Source organism: Eptatretus burgeri, chromosome 1 (genome assembly GCF_056783735.1).
Source record: "Eptatretus burgeri isolate ZD-2024b chromosome 1, Ebu_testis_v1, whole genome shotgun sequence".
Lineage (NCBI taxonomy): Eukaryota > Metazoa > Chordata > Myxini > Myxiniformes > Myxinidae > Eptatretus > Eptatretus burgeri.
In genome coordinates, this window is record NC_140961.1 from 106,019,046 (window position 1) to 106,046,811 (window position 27,766).

General features: G+C 43.3%; 1 protein-coding gene across 1 annotated transcript in view; it reads right to left on the bottom strand.

Annotated features, from left to right (window-relative positions):
* Positions 1–27,766, bottom strand: part of SELENOI (selenoprotein I) — a 77,518-nt gene that overhangs the window by 43,233 nt on the left and 6,519 nt on the right. Inside the window, exons 3-6 of the mRNA XM_085893900.1 lie at positions 13,965–14,073; positions 13,634–13,708; positions 8,003–8,265; positions 7,643–7,751 (exon numbers count right to left, since the gene is read on the bottom strand). Of these exons, the coding sequence (XP_085750026.1) occupies positions 7,643–7,751; positions 8,003–8,265; positions 13,634–13,708; positions 13,965–14,073 (556 nt within the window). The remainder of the gene's footprint in view (positions 1–7,642; positions 7,752–8,002; positions 8,266–13,633; positions 13,709–13,964; positions 14,074–27,766) is intronic.

A 27,766-nucleotide genomic window follows, 5' to 3' on the forward strand; every position in this document is an offset into this window, starting at 1 on the left:
TCAAAAGCATGTGATATGTCTCAGGATATGGGTCTGATTTCATGTCCGGCATCGAGTACCTCCATCCATTGTTGGGAGAGCAGAAGCAACATATCCAGGGTAGAGTGACCTGGTCTGAAACCAAATTGAGGATCCGATTGTGGAAGGATTGTAGGGGATTGCAGAGGAGGGAAATCAAGCCATTGTGGAAGAGGAAGGATTTAATGTCTGAAGCGATGATGGATTCCATAACCTTGCTGATGATTGGGAGAAGGCTGATTGGTCTGTCGTTGCAGGGATCTGTTTTTGCACCTTTTTGTGCAGGGTGGTAATGTTTGCTGATTTCCAAGCAGATGGCAGATGACCTTGAGCAAATGAGAGGGTGAAAGGAACAGAGAGAGGGTGAGCAAGAGCAGAAGAGCAGGCTTTGAGGACACGTGGGCTGATGCCATCTGGACCGGTTGCGGAATCTGAGTCGATGTTTGACAGCAAAATCTCCAGTTTGTCAAAAGAGAAATACACAGAGTCCAGGGACAGTTGGGTGCGACTGGGTAAGGTGGGTAGAGAAAGTGATGGGTTTCGTACTCAAGATTTAGATGCAAACACCGAGTTTAGGCATTCAGCCTTTTCACGTGCGGTATCAGCAGTAAGGCCATTTGAGGTAGGGGAGGGGGTGGAGAGGGAACATACACCATTAACAGATTTGATTAGACGCCACCAGGATTTTGAGGAGGGAGAGAGATTTGAGAGTTCAGACTTGAGCTCAGAAAGATGTTGTTTTCTGGCTCTCCTGAGGGTAGATATACACTTGTTCCAAGCTTTATGGAAGGAACTGCGATTACATTCAGTTGGGTTTGCTTTCCATGAGGCAAAGGCAAGTTGTTTCAGGACAACTGCCTCGCCACAAGCTTCAGTGAACCATGGGTGGGAGGAAGGGTCGGACAACTGAAGTGGAGAGGGATAAATCTGTGCAAGACAGAGAGACACACACACACACACACACACACACACACACACACACACACACACACACACACACACACACACACACACACACAGAGACAGAGACAGAGACAGAGACAGAGACAGAGAGAGATGAGGGGGGACTGGCCCATTTGGAAGAACAGTATTCCATTGAGCTATAGACAAGGACCTTGTAGGTTGTGAGAAGTTCAGAAATAGTGTACAAAAGAATTGGAGCCCAGTTGAATACAAGGTCTGCCCGGCTTGGATACAGCAAGAGAGAGCAAGTTTTTTTGAAAGAATTCCCAGGATGAGTTGATGTTGGAGAAAGTATCGATGGGAGACCAGTCTCGAAGTTTTATGGCTGCTTGGAGACCCTGCCAGTCAGATTGAGTGAAATGCCAGACTCGACGGTGCTGAGGTGGTTCTCGGAAAACAGCCAGAGAGATGTCCACTCTGACAAGTACGTGGTCAAAAGAACCAATTGGAGCGAAGGAAGAACAGCAGATATTTTCAGGGAAATTTGTCAAAATCAGATCCAGAAGGGATGGAGTATCGTTGGTTGAGATCCGGATCAGGAAGTTGACCGATTGAGTCAGTCCCAATGAGTCGCATAAGTCTTTTTCTGAAGTTCCATGGCAGGTGAGAGGTGCCCACACCCAGCCAACTGGCATGATGACAATTGAAGTCACCACATATGAGGAAGAGAGAGTTCGGATGAGAGGATAGAAGTTGGTCCATGTTGTTGGATAGTGAGGTGTAAATGGAGTCATTCCTGTTTCGTGGACGGTACAGTACACATATAAACATGAGGTGGGAGTGGAGGGGAAGCCGTAGCCAGAGGTATTCCTGGGGGTGTGAGGGAGTGAGAGCAGTGCATGGAGAGTGAGGAATAGAGTCTTTGATGAAGAGAGCAACTCCTCCACCAGGACGAGGCTCAGGTCTGTCATACCGTAAGAGGGAGTAACCAGGGAGAGATACTTGGGAGTCAGAGACGTCTTGAGGGAGGAAAGTTTCTGTTTGGCAGATTATGTCTGGTTTGTCAGTGGCAACCTGTATGAAAAGAACTAAGTTTTGAGTGAAGGACCCGTATATTTGAGGTCCACACTGTTAATGAAGAGGGAGGCGAGGAGGCTTTGGGTGCAGAGGATGGGATGGGAGGGGGATGGGATAGGAGGGGGATGGGATAGGAGGGGGAGGGTAGGAGGTAAGGAGAATTGTTGAAAGAGTATGGGGGATTGCAGAATAGCTAGGGAAGGGGACCGGATGAGGAGTCGAAGGGGCAGAAGGCAGTTGAGGATTTAAGGTGGTGTCGTGAGGAGATGGAGGTGAGAGGGCAGGGGAAGGAGGCAGCTTTGTGGATGTGATGGGGGGGGCAACTTTGAGAAGGGTGGGAGAAGGGTGACTGGGGAGAATTGAGGGAGAAAGGTGAGGGGGGAGTTTTTGAGAAATGTGGGAGGGAAGCTCGGAGGGAGAAGAGTGTGATGGTTGCTTTGAGAGGGAAGGGTGAGAGGGGTGAATTGGCATTGAAGTTGGAAAAAAAAAGAATGGTTTCTGGAAAGCGAACAAGCATAGCAAGCTGGGTTTTTTAATTTGTTGGTCAGAAATGCGATTCAAGACATTTATTGAGGGATGCAATAAAGGCCAATTAAGAGAATGGAGACAAGAAACGTTGTAACAGTTGGATTTTTTCGGCAAGGTATGAAGGAAAGGTCGAATTGAGAGCAGTCTGTTGAAATAGAAGAAGAGTAGTGAATTATGATATAGTAATGAGAACCACACGTGTGAAAGAGGACGATGAAGCATTACAAGAGCTCGTTTATATTATAATAATTATTATTATTATATTTTGAGAGCCTAATTATTTAAAGCCTGGTGTTGGCGCAGTGGTAAGGGCAGTGGCTTGGGACCCAAGAGGTCCTGAGTTCAAGCCCCGTTGGGACACTGAATTAATATATGTATGTATATGTATATTTATATATATATAAATATATATATGTGTGTATATATGTATATATATGTATATATATACATATATATATATATATATATATATATATATATATATATATATATATATATATATAAATATATATATATATATATGTGTGTGTATATATATATATATATATATATATATATATATATATATATATATATATATATATATATATATATATATATATATATAAACCAAGTCGAAAACACCAGGGGGTTGACTCAGCCTGCCATCCTTCCGAGGTCGGCGAAATGAGCACCAGTTGTACTGGGCCCGGTGTATGCCCCGGTTAGAATAGGTGTACCATATCCCTGTGTGTCGTAAGAGGCGACCAGGGTTGCGTCAGGAAGGGCATCCGGCGTAAAAACCTATGCCAAATCATTATGCGGACAACAACAGTTGGTCCGCTGTGGCGACCCCTAACGGGAGCAAGCCGAAAGAGGAAGAAGATTTTGAGAGCATTTTTACGAGATTAGGTAATGGAAAGGTTGTAGAAAAAAAGGTGAGGTGAATGGTGAATTTGGATCGGTAAACACAGAGGATGGAAACAGATCGCGTGGTTACGGGAGAAGCACGTGGCTGTGAGAGGTGTATCGCCAAAAGTGAATTTAATTATTTTTAAATATGGATTGCATAACATTCGGAAAAGGGAAGGTCGAAGTGAAATCGTGGAGGTGTATGGTGAATTTGGAACGGCAAACTCAGAATGAAGCTGCTGGGTCGCTGAAAATGATCAGGAAGAGGGTCGAGAGACACGTGGTTACGGGAGGTGTACAGATAGAAAGGATACATGGAAAATTATTATTTTTTTGATAGATTTTTGAAATTTATGTAAGATTAGGGAATGGAAGGTTGAAGGAAGAAATTGTGAAGGTAATTTATACACGACGGCTGCTATGTTGGTGCTGACCACAACGCGACGTCAAAGACATCTTCGGAGCTCTCATATTTACAATCGCTATGCCCTCCCTACAAGTTCTCCCTTCAGTGTAAAATGACGAAAGTTATAGTTAAAGCTGATGGGCATCATGGGCCTTATGGATGTCGGCCTCAGCGATCGATGCACAGTCTGTTGTTTATACACCGCCCCAAACTACTACGTGGCATTCTCTCAAGCAGAGCTTTTACCAGAGGTTATGCAGGTCATTGCTATCTATCTATAATTACAGCAATGTGTGTGTGTGTGTGTGTGTGTGTGTGTGTGTGTGTGTGTGTGTGTGTGTGTGTGTGTGTGTGTGTGTGTGTGTGTGTGTGACCGCTGTTTCTCAACAACCTCTGGTCCGATCTAATTGAAACTTGCCAGGTATATTGCTGGAGACCTGAGGATGTGCCTTTTCAAGGTTTGATATTGATCGGACAAGTGCTTCCCAAGTTATGGCCATTTATTTACCAACCAATGACAGGACACGTTGCTGCGTGGGCGTGGCCGATGGGGAAGAGATCCTCAGCTGCGTTCCCTATTACGGGTTACAACGTACAGACTTCCGGAGAGTGATGACGTCGTGTATTCTAATAATTTCTCGATTTCTGATGCACATTTATAGATAAACACAATGCCCCAATTTATGATCGTTTTCATATTAGACGGTGCATAAATTTCGGTTACATCAGAGTGAGCTGGTATGCTCCGAAGCAGGACGGAAGAAATTTTTTTTTTTTTTTGCACATAGGTTTTTTTTTTCTCTCTCTCTTCTCTTCTCTGTTTTTCCTTGCGGCGACATTGCGAAAAGGCAAAATACGTTGGCGCCAATTGAATAATTGGCTATTAAAACTAAATTGTGAATAATTGTAACTGCGATATGCGAACTTCCGGGCCACGCACGTACGGGCATGCGAGAGCGAAGAAACGGCCTGTGTAGTTGTTGTTTCTTGCTCGCGGTTTGAAAGTTTTTTTTTTTTTACGGGCACTTACTAGTTATAGTAAACCCTCCAATATCGTGGGGGCTAGGATCCTGGAAAATGTCGCGAGAGTTAAAACCGCAATCGTGGAAACCAAGGGCCAATGGGAAGAGGGGTGTTTTTTTATTTATTTATAAATTATTTTTCCACCAAGCAAAGACAGACAGACCCGAACACAATACCCTCTCCTTTGGCGAGGGTAACAAATAAACAAACACCCAAACACAATACCCTCTCATTCGGCGAGGGTAATTCAACAAAAACACAAGACTATGACCTTTTAAATTCATTTCAAAACACCAAGGTGGGTGAGGGTAAACAGATTACGTACTTGTTCTCACTGCACTCTGCCGTAAATATAAAACACAAGACTTGGCTTGGGATGATGATGATGCTGTTATCGAGAGGAGGGTGGAGATTAGAGAGATATGGATGCAGAACTTGCCATGGCTGTTGGATCATTGGAAGCACGACGAAGAATGGTAAAATGATCCTGCTTGGACAGGAAGGAACGATATGGCACCCTCTTCCAAAATAATCCCATCTCTTCGGTGCTAAAAACCTTGTACAACATAAATCCCTTCCTTCGCCTTGGTTAGTTTCACGAGTCAAGGTTCAACTGGAGCCTTCAGCCCCAAGTTCCCCATGAAAACCTTAGTAAATCTGCAACCGTTTCTTTCGTTCACTGGTCCACTCAAAATGCCAGTAAATCCACAATGGGTTGTATCATACACCGGTGTACTCAGTCATTTTTTCCTGTTTGGTCCTCGATCCAAACATTAAGCGCTTTTTCCGTCCATACAACGATGATCACGGGACTGGAATGAGCCTTTTGCACTTTGCGGAGCAAGAAACGCACTTCAACGGATATTCGACTCACGTTTACACACAGTCGATTCATTGATCCGGTAATGGCAGCCCACAGATTCCGCACTTTCACTTCTTGCCGACATATCTAACAAATCGATTTCTTCACACAATATCATAACCTGTCTCAGCCTTTTGGCATGGTTAATTTAGTCCATCGCTTTAAATTTGGGTGCCATAATGAATTAACTGTTGTGCGTCTACTAGATCTTCTAGGTCTCGTATTACATGATCTCCGAATGTCATTTCCTGTTCGATGACAATTCATTATTGTACACCGCTCCTTCTCAATTCCATGTCCAGGCGACGCATGACGTCATTGCCGGGGGGGCGAAGGAATGGAGTACTCAGTTTTTACTCTTTGTTTGTTTGTCCGGGCATTATCGCAGCCATCCTTTGATCGAGGAAGCTGAAATTTGGAGACAAAAGTGAAGATATGCTTTGGCATAAACAGTATTTTCTTTTTGATTAATCAATCAATTGATCAATGACTTAATTATTATCGATTTATTTTATCTCTCATATGGGCAATATCTCAGGCACTTTTTGAGCAAGGAAGCTGATATTTGGACATTGCAAGTAAACAAGCGATTTGGCTATTAAGGGTATTTCTGATTTATTGATGAATCAATTAATTATAAAAAAAAATTTCGATTAATTACTTAATTTTCAAAAAGTTACAGATTCGGTTGAAATGGAGGTGGTTTAGGTATGCTATTAGCCAATGAAGAAATTATTTTACAATTATTATTTATTTTAATTATGCAATTTATCAATTAATCAATTATTGTACACTGCTCCCTCCCAATTCTGTCTCCATGTGCTGCAAGGCGGCATCGCTGGGCGCCCCCGAGGATTTATTGATTTATTTGGCATTGCGGCGTTATACTTTGAATGTACCGCTACTTGTTAAATTTAGTCTCGTTCCTGCATGCAGGTCTGATTGCTACAAGTAGCAGTGCACGGGAAAGAAAAGGTCGTAATGGGAGGTAATCGTACACGCGGATACAAACAAAGACTCATCTCAGCTCAAAAACTGATTGGCTGAAATCAATACAGCGATAATGGAATCGGAACACAATAGGTTGAGATATTGGAGGGTTTACTGTATTTCCAATTATTTTCTCTTCCACAACTCGATCATGGACCATAAAACCGACATCATTACAGAGGTATTTGTTGAGGACTTTTGGGAACCTCGCGACGTGAAAGAAAGCATTCGTTATTATTTACTTTTGGTAGATGTGTGTACAGTATACGAGTCAGGAAGAATAAAATTGGTTTTGGGTCGCTTAATGGCACAATTAGCCTGCTCACGGTCACTTTAGAGTTGCGATGTAACAGGGTTTCCACATATCTTGCAGGATTGTTAGTTGGACAGGTGACTGATGGGTTTCTGTGAAGTCGGTGACAGCATGATAGGGGAGGGGAAATCTTTAAATACTCTGCCGTTTCAATGTGGGAATGTCCATTTGCTTTTTTGAGTGGGAGGAGTGTGAGGAGATGAGAACAGAGTTGGGGTTGAAAAGGAGGAAGGGGAGAGTAAAGATGGGACAGATGTGGAAGGGGAGGTTGAGGCTTTGGGGTGGGGTGTGAGGACTTTCGGTGAGGGGGAAGGGGCGGGAGGGAGTTGAGTTGTCAGGATTGCATATGCCAGTTTACTCACAGTAAAAAAAAAAAAATGTAACTACCTCCAACTGTGTGTGTGAGCATCAATGTAAGGGGGGGGGGGGTGATGGAATCACCCGATGTGTAATGCGTTGGTAAATCTAATACAACCTCACTTTGACATAACGCATCAGCACAACAATGAGAAGTACAAACAATTCCACCCTCTGTAGAATTCCAATGGGTTGATAGAAAATTTCACACAACTGTCGATTTCTTACATGTGCAACCATTATCATGAATCAAGTAGTCAAATTGAAGGCTTACATGTCAGCATGCCAATAAAGAGTTCACGGTATCCAAATCCAAATGGAAGAGGTTTGTACCACGACTCCACGCCTACCACTGCCGTCACAAAGTACACGATGGATACAGTCTGGAAACAAACAAACAATGTCAGATCAATCACCGAAATACACGCACGTGCACACACAATTTTGGACTGAAGGTTTGTGTGGTTTCTGTAAAACAAACTACAAACTTGAAATAAAAATAAAAGTAGCCAGGTGTTTGATCTGTGTCAGAGTGGCAACACGTTCCTTGTAAGGGAACTTTTTTTTTTTTAATGTCAGAGTGCAATCATAAATTGTGCATGCAACAAAAAACATAAAAGTTGCTAATGCGTACCACTTGGCTGATGTCGTAACCCCAGGGCAGGAAGAGCACACCAGTGTTGTACTTTTCCCAGTGGGACAATATGAAGGACAAAAGGACAAGCCAGAAAAGGAAATGCATAGTGACAACTTCAACTCCCGTCGTGCCTCGCCCGAAGATCGAATAGATGGTGCTTGCGAAGAAAAGGCATGCCCAACTATCGAGGCCATGGTCAAATAGCTCACCGAGTGGTGAGCTGGAGCCTGTGCGGCGTGCCTGTTTTCCATCCACACCATCTGAGCATCGAGAGGGGTGGACAATGAGTAAAGTAAAGACGATAAATTAGCTCTCATTTGGGGTTAAACAAAGCAATATGTGCCTCTTTCCCCAGAATATTAAATGTAGCATGTTCCTGGGAAAAAAAGGGGGATACAATTTATTTATTTTATTTTTTTCTTTTTGAGTAGCGCATTCGATCCGAAGGTTGCTCATCATGGATCTCTATTATTCTCGTTGCCCATTATCGTTGACGTCATAACGTTCCGTTATATCATACATCCACATTCTTGTGGGTGTACCCGTTGCTCGTTTTCCTTCAATGCCCCCTTCCCTGATGTTGGACAAACATTTTGCCATAGGATCCCTCTTGTTGCATGCCCAAATAAAGCCAACTTACTCTTTGCTCTGCAACTCAGCAATGTTGGTTTCTCTCCCACCCTTTGTTGCCAACTCTACCCTGCCAGCTAATCTGTAATACCCACTTGTAGCGCCACAACTTAAAATGCATTTATTCTTCTCCTCAATTGTTTTCCTAGTGCCATATGTCACGACAGACACAGTAGAATGCGGCAAATAAGCGCATACATCTGCTTTTCGATTTCGTGGAACGCATATGCTCGTATTTTCCATATGTGCGCTTAGATGTATTCAATAATCCATGACATGCGCTAATAATGGTAAATGTTCTTCAGATTGGCTACATAGATGTCAGTTTTTACATCATTGCAATTTTAAGTGCCCATACCTCGAAAACAAATACTAAATCCATTTCCAGTCCGCGAGCACGTATCTGTTTAAACTCCACAAGTTCCTTTTCCATATGCGGGTAAAAGGCCAGTCTTCCGCTCGCCATCTTCTTCGAACCTTTCGCATTCTGAACAATTATTTCCTCATTCTTCACTCGCGTTAAGGCCTAAGTCACATTTGCTCTACGGCGAGGATACGGCGGCCTCACTCATGCTCTTGTGGCTGAATGGAAGCAAATCGCCGCAGCAATGTCCCAACGTCTAGTAGAAAGCTTTCCCAGAAGAGTGGAGGCTGTTATAGCAGCAAAGGGAGGACCAACTCCATATGAATGCCCATGATTTTGGAATGAGATGTTGCCGAGCAGCTGTCCACATACTTTTGGCCATGTAGTGCATCTCATTTAGGCTTCCAATGAATTTTGGATGTCTTATTATTTGGTTATTGCTCCGAAATAAGCTCATAGAGTGGGTCCCAGTGTCCGGCTTCCTTTAACATTTGACGAAAACATCTCCTCCCAAACTACCCGACCGATATGGACCAAATTTGGTATGATGCATCAGGACAACAATGTCTCATGGGACAACAATGGCATTGCGCATTCAGATGTACCCCCTGATAAAGGGGATAAAAGAGGGGTTTTGCCACAAATATTAGTATTTTGTTCAAAAATCTTCTGAGAAACCGCCAGACAGATCCAGACCAAACTCACCACGAGGCATCGAGCCAATTCCCTAACCTTAAGTTGTGCTCCTCATGGCCATATCTCCCCCAGAAAGGGGAGCTGCAGGCCCCCCACCCCAAAATCGGTTATTTTCACTTAAACATATTCTCAACTAACCAAGCGATATGGACCAAATGTGGTACAATGCATCAGGACAGTAAGGTATCATGGGGTTGTACTCCCCATCTGGATCTGCCCCCCTATAAGAGGCTGAAAGGGGGGTTTCACCTAAATTCAGGTAATTAATATTAAAATCTAACCAGAAACCAAAGGCCAGATGCAAACCAAACTTCATGAAACATAAGGACCATGCCATGAACACAAGCTGTGCTCCCCAATTGTGCCCTTTTTCCCTCTAATCCCTCGTTTTCACCCTCCCTGTTGGGAAATAACTGCCAGTCCCCCACGGGGATATTTATTATCGTCTTGATTTGCTATTATTAGCAAAATATAATCCGTTGGACTTAGTCCGAAGTCTCGATTTTTATGTCCGTGCGTGCGTCTGCAACCATATCTCGTACATCTTTGGACCGATTTTATTCGTACTTGGCAAAAAGACAACACATTATGTTGTGTGTGTGTGTATATATATATATATATATATATATATATATATATATATATGCATGCCATTATTTTTCGACATCAGATCCAAGACTGCCAACTGGCGGCCATTTTAGTTGGAAAAAAACCCCCCAAAAAACCCGGTGTCGAACACGTCCTCAACCATTTCTTGGACATGCATTTACCGATCTGATTCAAACTTGGCACCCAGATAATGAATGATGGCTTACATTGGCAAGCAATTTTTTATTGAGATCACATTCAAGATGGCTGACTGGAGGCCATTTTGTTACTTAAATGTGTCCCTAACCATTTCTCAGACACGCATGGTCCGATTTTACTCCACCTTGGCACAAGCACAGTACATGATGGTGTGCACGTGCACCTCGCTATATTTTGCGATCTGGGTCAAAGATGGCCGACTGGCGGCCATTTTAATTGCACATAAAAATGGAGTTACCCTTTATCTCCATGCAGCAAAATAACAACAAAAACAACAACACGGGTGCCAAGACATTTTATGTCTTTTTTACTTGTTTTATTAAAATTGAAGCAAATACTTGAACATCACGTGGGGTATCGTGTTCTATGAACTCTCTAATTTGAGAAGTGTGTTTGCTTGTCTGCTATGCATTCCTAAATTGCTCGATGGAATGCACTGAAAACTGGTGGTTGTACTCAGGGTTTGCAGGTGAAAGTTTTATGGGTTAAAATAAATTCATAGCCTTGGGGGATCAGAGTGGGGGAGGACCCCAATTCTCTCGGTGTAAATACGTATCGTATTGCAGCACTTGGTGAGAGCCAACATTAAAAGTCATAAATAGAAAACCAAGGTCGTGGGGCAATTATCATGTGCATTTGTTTGACTTTTATGCACTCCTGAAATGTTGGACAAAATAAGTGGAAAACTGGTGGTAGGTAGTATTGAGGGAGTACACGGGAAGCTTTTAGGGGTAAAAACTAAATAATAATAATTATACTCGCGGACGTCGAACATGTTTTCATATCAACAAACACAACAAAGCAGAAATGTTGAGTGTGACAAGCATTGTGAGGATATATATATATATATATATATATATATATATATATATATATATATATATATATATATATATATATATATATATACTCACATTCTGTGAAATAGTGGGAGCCTCGTATTACAAGTTGTAATAAAATACACATCATAGAAGTGAATGGGTTCTTTGCTAGTTATCCAAATTCTTAATGCAATAAAAAGAAAACTAAAAACAAATTAAAAATGTGAAAAGTTATCATCATAATTTTTTGAGCCAAACCATTTCTGCTTGTTCTTTTAATGGCTTTGAGAGGAAAAAAAAAAAACGGAAAAACTAGAAGGGCACTCGGTACAGCGCATACCTCCGCCACGCAATACCTGATCCACGAGAACATATCAGGCCCAATACGTTTTTGAAATATCATGCTATACAGCACCATTGTTACGGATTTGGAAACCTTGTGCACACAGACAGTCAGAGTCCCCGTAGTTCAGTTATTTTGATACGTATGTGTTTATATGTAGTTAGAATCCCTCCTTCTGTCTAATGGGAATTTCATGTGCGCACTGCGAGTTATTTTTTTAGTTGAGTTTTTACAACAACAACAACAACAACAACGTCAACACCAACGCCACCATCCCCCACTCGACCCAGTCGCCATTGCCCACGCGTTTTTGGCTGAGGGCGTGGGCGGAGCCTCTGTCGCTTTGGGTCGAGGCTCCGCTCCAAGGAAGGGAACGGATCGTTTCCACCAGCCAATGAGTGAAGTGCGAGCACCACACGCGCACCCCAGCCAATCGGGAGGCTGACCATGAGTCGTCAGACAACCCCTCATCCAATCAGGAGGGGAGTGGCAAGGAGAAGAGTCCCCTCCCACCTCAGAAGAGTAGAGTGGTTATCACGACAAGGGTTCAGCAGAGAGGAGATTGCGGCAATTGCCGAGCGGTCTGTCGTCGTGGCTGAGTGGTTGTCGACGAGGGCTCTGCAGACGGTCGTGGTCGTGGTTGGAGCAGTCTGCAGTCCTTTGGAGGGCAAGTCTGGTGACCGAGCAGCCAGGGTCATGGGCTGTGGACTTCGGGTCATGGGTTTGATTCCCACCATGGTGGTTTGGGTCGGTGTGACCGCATGAGGCGGGACAGGTACCCCGGCCCGGCTCTACTGACTAAAGACCCACGGGTCCAGATTCGTGTGTGTGTGTGTGTGTGTGTGTGTGTGTGTGTGTGTGTGTGTGTGTGTGTGTGTGTGTGTGTGTGTGTGTGTGTGTGTGTGTGTGTGTGTGTGTGTGTGTGTGTGTGTGTCCATGGGCCCTGTCTGCAAGTAGAAATTGTGTAAGTGCTTTCCTTTGCTTGTACATTACATTTCTTCATTCGTGATAACTCTGCTCTTTGTGTGCTCCCCCTCCCCGGTTATTGTTATAAATAAACCCGTTAAATGTACCAGCTCGTTTTCTGTGCTTTCCTCCATTGGACTAGCAAAGTGCGTGTTGAGGATTAGTAAAGCCATTCGTGCCGTAAATTGTTCATTTAGTCCGGCGTGGCTTTGGTAACCTCCGCTCAGTTACGCCGGATCCGAGTCGGTGATAGCGACTCGATTCGGACAAAGTCGGTCGAGGGTGTGGTTTTCCCCAGTAGTTGGATGACGTGGGTATTTAGGTATATTGAAATTAGGCAATTAACCCTACTCCACGCAGTCAAAATATTGGTGACCACGGTCCGCTAAGGGACCCGTGAACTCTGATTTATCCGAGTCACGACCTAAATTCCGGGTGCGAGACGACTCCACTGCTCCACCTAGTGGTCGTTTATCACCACCGAACCCCGGCCCACAACACTATATTGTATTTGGCCAAATCTCTCAATGGTGAAGAATCACTTTGAAAATTAAATAATTCTCGTATCCAGATCTTCACCAAAATCAAATAAATTTGGCTGTGCGACATGCCCAACATGTCCACCAGATTTTGTTCAAATCCATCCACAACGTTTTGAGATATTGTGCTCTATATCCGTTTCACCCCATCTCTCAATGGTGAAGATTCACTTTAAAATCATCATATCCGGATCCGGTTCTTCACCAAAATCTAATCATTTCATCCTTGTCACACACTGAACCTGACCACAAAATTTTATCCAGGTCCGTCCACAACTTTTTGAGATATCCTGTACACAGAGACAGACAGACAGACAGACAGACAGGGGTGAAAACATAACCTCAGTGGCAGAGGTAGAAATGAAACCTCAATGTATTAAAATGTATCACACATCAATGTTACAGCAAAGTACAAAATGTGGAAAGTCACCAATTGGGAAACATGGTGTGAGTATTACGAACCCAGTGTGTATGCCAGGAAGTTGAGTGTACCAGCAACTATCCATACCCATCCTGGGATGTGCTTCTGATGTGGAGCTGCAAGGCGTGAGAAAAAAAAAAAGTAATAAATTATTCCACATATTAGATATAAATGAAAATACACCTACAAATGCTGTCACACAAAATAATTTCACAGCCATTTTGTGCTCACCATGAAAGTGCATTGTACTCAGCACATTGTAACATTAGGTCCACAAATATTGGCAAAAAATTTTTTTTAAACATTTCCTGCAAAAATTAAATGAAACAAAATGTGCGCACAACATTCCATGAAACAAACTGCCGCACTAACACGAGGCAAAGAAATCAAAGTCGTAGTATGCGAGGAGGATGTAATTGAGCACGAGTAGCAGGAAGCCAGACAAAGTGAGTAGGTTTGGAGCAATCCACTTGGGAAGAATCTAGAACAGAACACACAAAAGCCATTGAGAAAGGAAACCTTTTCTCAACTTCAAAAACACTTCCTAATAAATCAGAGAGCACATAGTATAAAAAAAAGGAAAGAAAAGTAAAAGAACTCCAGGTACAAAGGATGTAGCTAAGGAACATAAGTTAATAAATTATTTGAAAAGCATTGCCATAAAACGTACATGAGATAATATTACACAGTATTTAGAGCAAACTTGGCCCATTAACATTTCAACCAGTCTGTGATGATGCCGAGAGCCCAGTTTCATATCACACATCATCCATTGCAATAATCCATATAACCATAAACTATCTCCAGAGCATTAGTTCTGCCAATAAAAGTTCCTCGGCAAAGAAATACACTGGATGAAACGCCATTCCTCTCTCAGCGGGGAAAAGATTTGAACCTGATGTCAAGTGTTCACCCACACCCAACATCCAGTGTGCTGCACTGTTCAGCCTCAATCGATGTAGACACAGGTTTATAAAATGGCAGGTTATATTATACCCTTTGTCTCCATCAAAATTGAACTTTCACACAGAACCACAAATGGAACCCCCCCTCCCCCCTCCAAAAAAAACCCATCAGTTTGCATTGAAACTTTACGTAAACCACAATTCAAGTTATATTCATCAATGCCAACTTGGAGTACCCTTTTAATGGAGTTGAAATGTGTGCTTTTAAAAAAAATATGCCTCCATTCTGCAAAGGAAAAGCTCCAATAAGGTCAGAAACACAGCATGCTGTATAAACTAACTGATATAAAACAATTTGTAAGATAGTGATACAATGACTAAAGAATTTGATTAGCGCCAAGAATATAAAAGTCATCAATATATAAAAGAAAAAAGAAAACATAAAAGCCATCAAACCAACATGGAAACAGAACTGCAGAATTAAAAAATAATTAAATCAACAAGATGTGCACTTAAATAACTGAGAGCAGCAGCCCAAGCTTCCCCACACTAATAGGTGAAGCACTTTCAGAGCAAAATTTTAAAGGTTTTCACTTTGATCGAATATGGCTGTCAGACCACATGACGTGACCTCATTTTAATCCAACATCATTTCACATGGATAGCTAGTCAATCACATATTTAAAACTTCGCATTGATCGGATAAGGTTTTTTTTCCTTCTATCCAATATGGCTGCCAATCACGTGACTTATGGCATCATCGTTAGCAAACCTTTTCCGCCATGGGAAGATTATCGTCTATTTGAAGTTTCGCATCAATTGGTTAAGCAATTTCAGAGGGTTTTTTTTTAAAAAAGTTTTCACTTTGGTACAACATGGCTACCAAACCATGTGACCCATGTCACTAATTTATAAACTCAAATTGTCATATATCACATAAAATAGCTTTTGTATTGATCGGATAAGGATTTAGATTCTTCTAATTATGGTGCTGCATCATAGTGCAGCAGATAACTGCAAAAATACTTCGGTTTGTGATGCAAGCATGAAATTTGGCACAAATACTCCTTGAGGTCCACTTTTTTCAAAAAAGGCGCTGGCCACGCAAAATTCCAAGATGGCGACCATTTTTCAAGATGGCCGCCACATGCACAGAAAATTCCTCTTCTGCAGCTAAATATTCGAAACAAAATGCAACATTAAGGGTGTAAACCAAAGTTTTTAGCACGATTATTCTTTGTAATGTAACACCTCACGGCATGGTTGTAACAAAGATGGCATCCAAGATGTCTGCCACAAAATGAAAACGATGCTCATATTTCAGGAAATAATAGACATAGACTCATAATTTTTGGATCTATACCGAGGTTTTTGGGATCAACTAATTAGGTGGACATGGTTTTAGATTCCTAGTTCCAAAGCATACTGCTGAAACAAAGATGGGAGTCCAAGATGGCTGCCACAATAGCCATAAACCATTGTTCACGAACTAGCGTTTGGAACAAAATCAAGATTTTTTTTTTTAAGGTTTACTAACTTGACAGATATGGACAGAAAAATTCTTCCCATTTTGCAAAGGGAAAATCAACCATGGACGTTTAGTCATCATAGGAGATGCTGAGGCTATGCTCATGCAGCATTTCTTCCAGGCTTCTCTTCCTGAGAATAAATAAATAAACACCCCCTCCACTCAAACAGGTGAATAGCTGTTAGACCTCACACCTGCAACTGCATAGAGTTGTGCAGCTCAGACCCAGTCTGTAGCACTTGCACCTCCCACGACAGCCTGATTTACAGCCGCATTTGGTCAATTGTTGGCAACATTGAGAAATGGGAGAGTTGGCTGTCCAGAAGACCTGCCATTCTTCACCAAACCACTGCCATCCCCAGTCAGCAGGGCTCTCTGCTTCTGGCTGACATTGGGTTTCCTGGGCCCACACACAACCAGCCTGGTAGACAGCACGTCTGGTGTTTTGGAGCAGAGCTGCTCTGGTTGGTGGAATGGACTCGTAAGGCCTCTGCTTTCTCGCAAACATGTCAAGCCTGGCCTGGTCCACAGTGCTGGACCTGTCATACATCAGTATGACAAACTTCTCCAGTATCTCTAGGTCACAATCTTCCACTGTGAGAGGGTACTGACTCGGTTTGGATTTTTTTTTCGATTTGATTTTTTTTCGTGGCCAGCACCATTTTTTAAACACAGTACACCAAAGAGAGTATTTGTGCCAAATTTCATGCTTGCATCACAAACCGAAGTATTTTGCAGTTATCTGCTGCACTATCAGGGCACCAATGACGTGAATTGTTATCAAATGTTATTACCCATTGGGAGTTGATGGATTTCTTGTTACCTCCGCCAAATGCGAAGGAAGTTATGTTTTCACACCTTTTTGTTTGTTTATCTGGTTATTTGTTTGTTACTTGGTAAAAAAATATTTTTGGCAAGTATGGCGTCTGTCGCGTTTGTGTTTGTTACACAATTTTGGCAACACTTTTCAATCAAAAGTTCTGAATTTTGTTTGTGTGTGTTGGTGGACCAGACAAGGAAAGCAATGCTCAATTTTGGAAAAGATCCAAAACCGGATCCAGATCTGATAATTTTTTTTAGTCATTCACCATTGAGAGATAGGGCCAAAAACGATATATAGCACGATATCTCAAAAGGTTATGGATGGATTCACACAAAACTTGGGAGACAGATTGGGAGTGCCACAAGGAAGAATCGATTCAATTTTGGTGACCATCCGAATACAGATCTGGATACGAGAATTATTAAATTTTTAACTGATTCGTCACCATTGAGAGACGGGGCTAAAAACTATATTGTCTGATATCTCAAAAAGTTGTGGACGGATTTGGATTAAACTTGCTGGCTCAGTTAGGTGTATGACAAGGACGAATCAATTCCATTTTGGTGAGGATCCGAATCTGGATCCAGACACGAGAATTAAATTTTTTAAGTGATTCTTCATGATCGAGAGCCGTGGCTAAAAATGTTATTGCATGATATCTCAAAAATTTGTGGATGGATTTGGATTAAACTTGGTGGACATGTTGAGTGTGTGATGACGACGAATTGATTCGATTTTGATGAAGATCCGAATCTGGATCCGGATCCAAGAATTTTTCAAGCGATTCTTCACCACTGAGTGATTGAGCAAAAAAAACTATCGCATGAGATCTCAAAAAGTTGTGGAAGAGTTTTGACGAAACTGGGTGGATGAGTTGGTTCGGTGACATGAACAAGCCGATTCGATTTTGGTTAAGGTCTGGATTCAGATCCGACTGAACAGTGGGATTCAAAATTTAAACTGTTCAGCCTTGCGGAGGTATGCACTCCACCGAGTGCCTTTCCATTTCACCAAGTGTCACCGAGTGATTTTTCATCTGTCTGTCTGTTCGTCACGCGATTTTTGGCCACCGTTTTTAAGAAATCGTTTTGAAATATTTTTGTGTGCGTCGGTGACCGGCCAAGGACAGCAACGCTAAATTTTGGTGAAGATCCAAATCCAGATCTGGATCTGAGAATTTTTTTTAAGTGATTCTTCACCATTGAGAGATAGGGCCAGAATCAATATATAAAATGATATTTCAAAAATGTATTGGGCCCAATATGTCCTCGTGGATCAGGCTTTGCATGGCGGAGGTTTGCGCACGACTGAGTGCCCTTCTCGTTTCAATTATTTTCATTCAGCAGTTTCAGGGAAGAAGACTATCATTTTTTTTGCCTTATATTAAATATGGCTGTAAAACCACATAACCAGATACCAATGAAAAAACAATCTCCATGGGTCGTCACTCTGATGTTGAAAGTTTCGCATCGATCGGTCAGGCGGTTGGAGAGAAAACAAATGTAAAAGCAATTAAAAGTGAAAAAGTACAAAACAGGATGCAAAACGGGGGGGAATAATAATAATTATTATTATAAATGTAGGGGCAATACCCCAGGGTGTTCACCTGGTAGCAGCTGGACAAGATACCAGGGAACCACTGGAAAGGGTGGATGACCCACAAAATATGTAACGGAGAAGAAAGTAAGTACCTATGTTGTTTGTTTTTTTTTGATGCCGTGAACAAACTTTTGTACATTACGGGTGATGACAGTTGTAATCAAGTTTCAAAATAATCACGTGTGTAGTTTCCGAGAAGAAAGCAAATACCTCTTTAGGGGGGAAACCCCCCCCCCCGTAAACACCCTCTGTAGACCCCCTCAGACCCCAATTTTTGTTAATGCCGTGAACAAACTTTGGTACATCATGGGTAGTGAAGGTTGTGGTCATGTAAGGTGTACCACCCTGTAAGGCTTGGTCCCGTAATAAAGAAGAAAGGATACATTGGGAAAAATTAACACGCTGCATCCCAGCTCAGTTGCCCTTTGAGAATACAACAGAACCTCCCACGACATAAAGCAGTCATCAGCTACATTGCTATCCACAGTATTATTTCATCTACATCGGCTTCAGGAGTCTTTTATTGGCAAATTACCAGCCACTCATTGAGGAAATGAATATCCACAAACATGTTTCTGGCTTCCTGCCTGCCATCTGTTGAAAGATGCCTTTTGCCAAGGTAAAATAAACCAAAATCATTGTAACAAAGATAAGATAAGCATGTGTACTTCAGCCCCAAGACCAAAGAACGTGGTAAAAGCTCGTCAAACTGAATGGACAAACGAAAACACATAGATCCGAGCCCTCAGGTTCCGAATTTGGACAAGGTGATGGCTGTAGCTCGCCTACTCTTTGCAAAGGACATCATGGAATCTTTAACGTCGACCACATACATACATATATATATACATATATATACACACACACACACACACACACACACACACACACACACACACACACACACACACACACACACACACACACACACACACACACACACACACACTGGCAGGGCAATTTTACACATTGTAAGCAATAACGAATCGTGCTTCCCCATTGTCTCGGGTCGCTCACCTGCATTTTTTATTAATTTTTTTTAAAATCATTAATTAATTTACATTTACATTCATAGTGAGCCACCCTGGTAAAACTTCAACTTTCTACGTCACCCGGAAGGTCCTGATCTTTGATATCACAGTGAGTCAATCAGTGGTGAGAAAGAGCCTTAAGATTTAGAAATACTTGCAGAGAACCCACCCTACGGGCGACCTTGTTCCAGGCATGCAGCACGTTCTTGTGATGCATACCTTAATTTGGGCAGTATATATGCAACTGACAGCTCTGTATAGGCAATCCCATCGATATTCACTTTTAACATTGTTCTGAACACACGGGGACAGCAACAACGCAGGCATGATAGGCCGAATGGCCTTCTCGTGCGCTAAAGTTCCCTGTGTATATTTGTGTAATGTTGTTAAGAAGGGGAAAAAAATGGGGAGGGGAGGACAGAGAGTTGGAAGAGGGAGATTGAGATGTTGGGAAGGGGGAAGGGGGGGATTGAGGACTTGGGGTTGGAAGGGGGGTTCGGGGCAGTTAAGTACATGAAGAAGAAAGGGGAAGGGGATAACAGAGTTGGGTGAGGAGAGGGAGGCCAGAGAGGGGACAGAATTGGGATCAAGGGGTTGGAGGCTTTTAGGAGGGGGGGGGGAGTTGAGCACATTGGGGTGGGAAGGGATTTGAGGATTTGAAGAAAGGGGGAGGGGAGTACAAAGTTTGGGTGTGGTGGTAGTGGGGTGTGGTAAAGAGAGGATAGAGTTGGGAGGGGGGTTGAGGACTTGGGATTGTGGATGTGTGTGTGTGTGTGTGGAGGGGGGGGAGGGGGTGCAAGCCACATTTAACATGATGTAGAATTTCCATTGGTCCCAGATAGTCCTGTTGGCTCTTTTGGATCTTCTCGGTATTTTGGGTCCTCGGGGTCTTTTAGGTACGTGGGATCTTTTGGGTACTTTAGATTAAGTATTTCAGGTTGCATTTGTGGGTGACATCAGGTCAGCTATCCAACCAATGGGTGACGAGTGGATATGTATCTTCTAATAGACATCTCTCTGGAATCTTGGACATCTAGAAAGTAAACATCTCTCTGGCTGATATTAGAGAACCACCTCAGCACCGTCGCGTCTAGCATTTCACTCAAGCCGACTGGCAAGGACTTCAAGCCGCCATTAAACTTCGAGTGGTATCCCATCTCTACTTTCTCCGATATCAACTCGTTCTGGGAATTCTTTCAAAGAAACTTGCTCTCCCTCCCCTTCTCATGCACAGATTTATCCCAACCTTCCTCCCGCCCATGGTACACTTAAGTTTGTGGTGAGGCTGTTGTCCTGAAACAACTTGCCTTCGACTCATGGCAATCCAACTGAAGGTAATCTCAGAACAAGTGTGTGTCTACCCTCAGGAGAGCCAGAAAACAACATCTTTCCAATCTCAAGTCTGAACTCTCAAAACCTCTCGCCCTCCTCCAAATCCTTGTGGCATCTAGTTAAGTCTGGTTCTGGTTTGTTTCCCCTCCATCCCCTCCCTTACCTCAAATGGCCGCACAGCTGGCACTGCACATGAAAAGGCTGAATGCCTAAACTCAGTGTTTGCTTCTAAACCTGTGTCGAAACCCATTGCTTCCTTACCCAGTTGTCCCTGGACTCTGTGTCCTTTTCTCTTGACAAGGTGGAGATCTTCCTGTCAAACCTCGACTCATAATCTGCATCCGGTCCAGACGGCATCAGCCCACTTGTCCGAAAAACCTGCTCTGCAGCTCTTTCTCACCCTCTCTCTGTTCTATTCACCCTCTCATTTGCTCAAGGTCGTGTGCCATCTGCTTGGAAATCAGCAAACATCACTGCCCTGCACAAAAAAGATGCAAAAACAGATCCCTGCAACTGCAGTCCAATCAGCCTTCTCCCAATCATCAGCAAGGTTATGGAATCCATCATCGCTTCAGACATTAAATCCTTCCTCTTCTCCAATGGCTTGATTTCTGATCATTAATTTGGATTCAGACCAGGTCACTCTACCTTGGATATGCTGCTTCTGCTCTCCCAACAATGGATGGAGGTCCTCAATGCCAGACATGAAATCAGAGCCATATCCCTAGACCAGTGGTCAGCAACCCAAATACCAAGGAGAGCCATTTTTCAAATTTGGTCAAAAACGCGATATCTAAAGAGCCGCAATGCATGTAAACCCTATAAAATAACTAAATAACAGGACAACGACACACACATTGATTTGTGATGCAATATATGTTGATCGAGTTGGTATCAATGAGAGGGGCCATTAAATCTTCTGCAGTACATCGAGTCAGCTTACCCATATTCACTTCTGCCACCGAAGGTTTTCACCCCTGTGTGTCTGTTGGATTTGCTAGATATCCCTTATTGTCAGGTTTTCCGTGTGTGTGTGTGTGTGTGTGTGTGTGTGTGTGTGTGTGTGTGTGTGTGTGTGTGTGTGTGTGTGTGTGTGTGTGTGTGTGTGTGTGTGTGTGTGTGTGTGTGTGTGTGTGTGTGTGTGTGTGTGTGTGTGTGTGTGTGTGTGTCTGCAATGCGTGGCTCCACAGCACAAACCAGAAAACCCATTATTTTTCAAATGGTAGTCCTTCAAAAATAGGGTGTCTATTTAACATCATTTTTTATGAAGAGTGCCAATTGGCAAAATACGCAAAAGGAAAAATCTTGCCAGGCAGAGGAACAATTGTATGTGAACCAATACGTCTTGGCAATGAATCTTCGTCGGTGGATCGGTCAGAATGAAAACATCGTATCCAGCGCTTCGATCCTAGCGGATCCCTCGTCGCCTACCGGATCCCTCGTCGCCTACCGGCTTGTTTGTTTGTTTGTTTGTCTTTTTGTGTGCAGGATACCTCAAAAAGTAGAAGACGGATTCGGATGAAAGTTAGTGGCCAGATTAGGTGTGTGACAATGATGAACTGATTAGATTTTGGTGAAGATCCAGATTTGGCTACTGAAATTAAGCGATTCTTCACCATTGAGAGATCGGGCTACAATGATATATAGCACGATATCTCAAAAAGTTATGGACGGATTCCACAAAAACTTGGTGGACAGGTTGGGTGTGTGACAAGGATGAATTGATTCAGTTTTGGTGAAGATTCAAATCCATATCCAGATAACAGAATAGTGACTTCACCATTGAGAGATGGGGCCAAAAACAACATACATACATCATGATAATTCGAAAATTTATTGGGCCCGATATGTTCTACTGGATCAGGCATTACGTGATGGATGTATGTGCTCCACCGAGTGCCCTTCTCGTTTTGTGTGATTTCTGCTGTAGTTTCTTTGGAGAGTCATTCAATGTTTGGACAGTACGCTGTCATTTTCATTTTCAAGCAGGACATTAAACTCGCCTCGTTCAATTGGTTTCTCAATGTGCTTTTTATGAAATCCAGAGTTGAAAACACTTGCTCGCACAGGTAAATTGATCCGAAGATGGACAGAATGCCAAAGGTATATCTCTTCATGTTACTGTCGGTTTCTGGTAAAGAATTCCAAACTTCAAACACAATTTGATCTTGTGTTTTTTTTTAAGGCCACGCATTTCAGTCCATCTGTGTTGAAGTGCCAGGGTAGATCTGTGCCTTTCTAGATTTTCGAGTTTCATCACAAAGCCTCTGAGTTTAGAACTCCACACGTCCTTGGCCTTCAACTCGGCCACTTCAAGTTCTCGTTCCGCTCGGTCTACTCCTGTAAATGCTGAAAAGTTGAGTGCAGAAGTGTCTGCTTCAAGGGGTTTCAACACAAATGATAAAGTTGCCTTTTCCTTTCTGAATTCCTGAAATCATTCTGCGAAGGCTTCTTGCATTCTCAGCATCACATTTTTTAGGTTCTCGGTGTCAAGCTCATAGTTTGTGTCCTGTTTGAATTGTTTCAGTGATGGGAAATGAGCCGGCAATCCCATCTCCATGTCTCTCACAAACAATGCTGGTTTTCGCTCAAATGATAGCACCTCTTCTAAAAGCAAGTGAGCATGTGTTTCCCTTTCCTTGCAGCTTTGTGTTAAGGCCATTTAAAAATGAGATGATGTCCACCATGAAGTGAAACCTCCGCATCCACTGAGCATCTGCAAGTTCTGCATAGTCACCGCTTCTTGATGAACGATGCAGTGAAACGATAACAAATTACGATCCAGTGTTTTTTGCAACAAAGTAACAAACCCCCTTGTGTGCCCCTTTCATATTTCGGTACCCCCATCGGTCACGACTGAGAAGACGCGGCCGGTGCTTATTTATTTCGTCTTTAGGCAGTCAACAATAGTTGCCAAAATATCTTCTCCCCTTGTTTGTCCTTTGAGAGGCAGCAATTCAAATCAGCTCCTCTTGGGGTCCTTGGGAATTCACGTACCTGCCGAGAAGAGCAACATCACACAACTCGTCACAAGCAATAGAGAAGCCCGGAGCTGAATTAATGTCCTTAATCTGCTGACCGGTAATGTCTGTTCGCCATTTTTACTGTTCTGTCCCTCACCGTCTTTGCAGACAATGGCATGTCTAATTTTTTTTGAACAATTTCGTTTTTGAAATCATTGTACAGCTGCTCTGATACTTTAATGAAGCACTCTTTTATATATTCACCATCTGTGAACGGCTTTCCTCGTTTGACAATCTCTCGAGTTGGCACGTAACTAGTGGTAGTTGTGCTACTCGGTGATTTCATCCATTTAATGAATGTGTTCTTACTTTGGTACTTATGTTTCCTTAAAATAATTAAAAGACTCAAAACGCTGATGCAGTATTCATCAACACGCACGCACGACATTTATTGGACGTGACAATCTCATTCCGAATCCCTCATAACTCGCAAGTCAAGCCTCCAAGTTAAAATCCTTGGATTGTTGTGCCGGAGGCGGTCGATAACATGACAACCAATCCTAATCAGCACAATTGCAGCAACAAAACAATGAGCAAAAATTCACCATTTAAGTCCAATTTTAACAAATGTAAATACAATGATGCAGTGCACGTGTAGTTTTGTTTTGTTTGTTGGGTCTCCAAGACAGGGACGTGCACCCTCTATTGAAGGGAGAGTTATGAAAACATCAACATCAAAGTTGCTCATTACGGGATTTTCGCTTACCTGCCCAGTGAGGATAGGGGCGTCGCTAGCATTTTAGAAAGGGGGGGGGGGTTCGAATGGTAAACTGAGGCTACAAAACAGGTTGAAGCAATAATATTTCCGACAAGATGGCGAAAATAACTGCGTAATGGAGAGCAGGTTGTGCATGGAGCAAAACGCGTAAGGCAAGTCGTGTAATTTGCCGGTAATCGGATGTACGTTCCTGTTTATCACTGCCAACGTTCTCAAGTAATATTTTATCCTTTCACGACACCAACAAAGATGTTTCTGAAAATATATTTATAATGAGAAAAAGGGGATATTATCGATCAGGCTTGGGAGCCACACTGAAGTCCTTAAAGAGCCACAGGTTGCCAACCGCTGCCCGAGACATATCACGTGCTTTTGACAGGGTCTGGCACCCAGCCCTGCTCACCAAACTCTCTTCCTATGGTATCCAAGGACATCTCCACTCATGGCTCGCAGACTTCCTCTCCTGTCGCAGTCAACGTGTGGCCCTAAATGGAGTTCTTTCATCCCCTCTTCCTGTCCAGGCTGGAGTTCCTCAAGGTAGCGTTCTGGGCCCTGTTCTTTTTCTGGTTTTCATCAATGATCTCTCTGACTCTCTGGGAAATCCTCTTTATCTCTTTGCTGATGACTCCACCCTCCATCATACCATCTGTCATCCCTTAGACCAGCAAGCAGCAGCATCTTCACTCTGCAGATCTGGATAAAATCACAAACTGGTCCAACATGTGGAACATGTCGTTCACCCCTGACAAATCTCACACTCTCACTGTGTCTCTCCGAAAGGACCGTCTGGAACCCCCCCCCCATCTACTTTCTCAACAATCCTCTTGAAGAAATCCTTTCATTCAAGCTTCTGTTCCTCACTATCTGCCATGATCTCTCCAAGAAAAGCCACATTTCCAAGCTCGCCTCCAAAGCCAGTCACTGACTGGGCATCCTCGGTCATGCAAATTCCTTCCTTGGCAAACCTAAGCTCCTGACCACATACAAAGCTTTAGTCCGCAGGCTGATGGAGTACTGCGTTCCGCTCTAGGCTGGTGGTCCTGCCTCTCACCTTTCTCGGCTTCATGCTGTGGAAACCAAGGCATTTAGAATCTTGGTATCTGCCGCAATGAGGCTGAGTCTTTGGGTCTCTCACCCTCTCAAAGCAGGCAGGTCGGTAGTCTTTCTATCTTCTACCTTCTCCTCTCCGGACTCGCCTCCCCTGCTCTGTCTGCGATATGTCGCCCCATATTTCCACAGGGTGCTCAATGTCCTCCAGCAACCCCCTTCTGGTAAAACTACCAAAATCAAGAATCACTTTTTGAGATATACTGTACACAAGCAGATAAACAAAGACAAGCAGACAGAAAGGGGTGAAAACATAACCTCCTTCACCTTCCGTGGCAGAGGTCAACAGGGTGGAATGAGTGGAGGTGAGCGGTGATTTTGGGAGGTTCATCAAAAGGCAGTTGATGGTGGATTGTGTGCATCCTACTTAAACCTGGAAGGACAAAGCATGAAAAGAGTAGAGGGTGCAAGATCACAAAGGAGGTGGTAGAGGACAGAGAGACCACTGACCTTCTGCAATGGGAAAGTAACAGGCCCAGACTCAGCTTCATCACAGGATATTCCAATAATCTTGAAGGCCTTGCTTTCCACCGAATGAATCTGAGCAAGGTGTGTGTGCGGCAGGGGAGTCAGCCCAGAGGGGGAGAGCAGTACTCCATCAAGCTGCGGATGAAGGCCTTGTAGGTGAATAGGAGTTCAGGTATGCCATGGAGGACTTTGTTGGCCAACTTGGAAATGTGGTTTGCCAAAGACAGAGCTGATAGCTACGATCTTTCCTGGAGTTTGAGTGAATTTCCTCAATTGGATTGTTCAGAAAGTAGATGGGAGGGTTTGCCAGACAGTCCTTTCTGAGAAAGAGCGAGTGTGACACTTGGCTGGATTGAAAGACATGTTCAAGGTGTTTGACCATCTCATGATTTTTGTCAAGCTCTGAAGAGGGGGAAGAGGCTGATGCCTGCCCATCTGAAAGATGACCACTTGCAACAATGTAACGGCAGATGGTGGAGTAATCGGAAAATCGAGGATTTTGCAGAAAGATCATTTAGGAAGATCAGAAATAGGAATGGACCCAGGACACTGCCTTGGGGCACTCCAGCATTAACAGGGAGAGGAGAAGAAAGGATTCCATTGAAAGAGACACATTGGCTGTGAGTGTGAAGGAAATCAGTAAACAACATGTGGAGAAGGCCTTGGATGCCATCGATGCATAGAGTTTGGAGAGCAAGGTGGGGTGCCACATATCAAATGCTCAAGATATGTCTGGAGAGATGGCCTTGATATCATATCTGATGTAGAGGGCCTCCATCCATCCATTGTTGGGTAAGTCGAAGCAGCATGTCCAAGGTAGAGTTGTCTGAATGTAAATTGGTGATCTGAGTTGAGATGCGGCCGTTGGCAAAAAGGAAGGATTTCAGATCAACTGTGATGATGGATTCCATGACCTTGCTGATTGGAAGCAAGCCAATAGGTTTGTAATCAAGGGGTTCAGTTTTTGCACCTTTTTTCTATGTAATATGTTGATGTTTGTTAGCTTCCAAGCAGATGGAAGATGACATGGTGAAAATAGCAGAAAGAGGATCTGCAAGAGCAACAGAGCAGGTTTTTAAGGCACGTGAGCTGATGCCATCCGGTCCATTTATAGAATCGGAGTCGAGAGTTGCCATAAACTTCTCCACCTTCTCAGGTGCAAAAGACACAGAAACCAAGAGAAGTTTGTGGGTGTGACTGGGTAAGGTAGGTACAGAGACGAGGAATTGGGGCTGAGATTTGGAAGCAAACACAAAATAGAGGCATTCGGTCTTCTCCCTGGTGGAGTTGGCTGTGGTGCCATTTGAAGAGGGGGAAGGGATGGAGGGGGAGCATAGTCTGGAGACAGACTTAACAAGGGGGGGCGGGGGGGTGGGCGGTACACCAGGTTTTAGAAGAGGAAGACAAGTTTGAAAGTTCAATCTTGCGGTTGGACAGATGTTATTTTCTCACTCTGCTGAGAGTTGACACACACTTGTTGCAAACGTTTTGGAATGATCTGCGATTGCCTTTGACAGGGTTTGCTTTCCAGGAAGAGAAGGCAAGTTGCTTCAGAGCAACTGTCTCACTACAGGATTCGGTGTACCATGGGCGGGAAGAAGGGTCTTTTGTCTTAAGGCTGAAATATAGGTACTTACTTA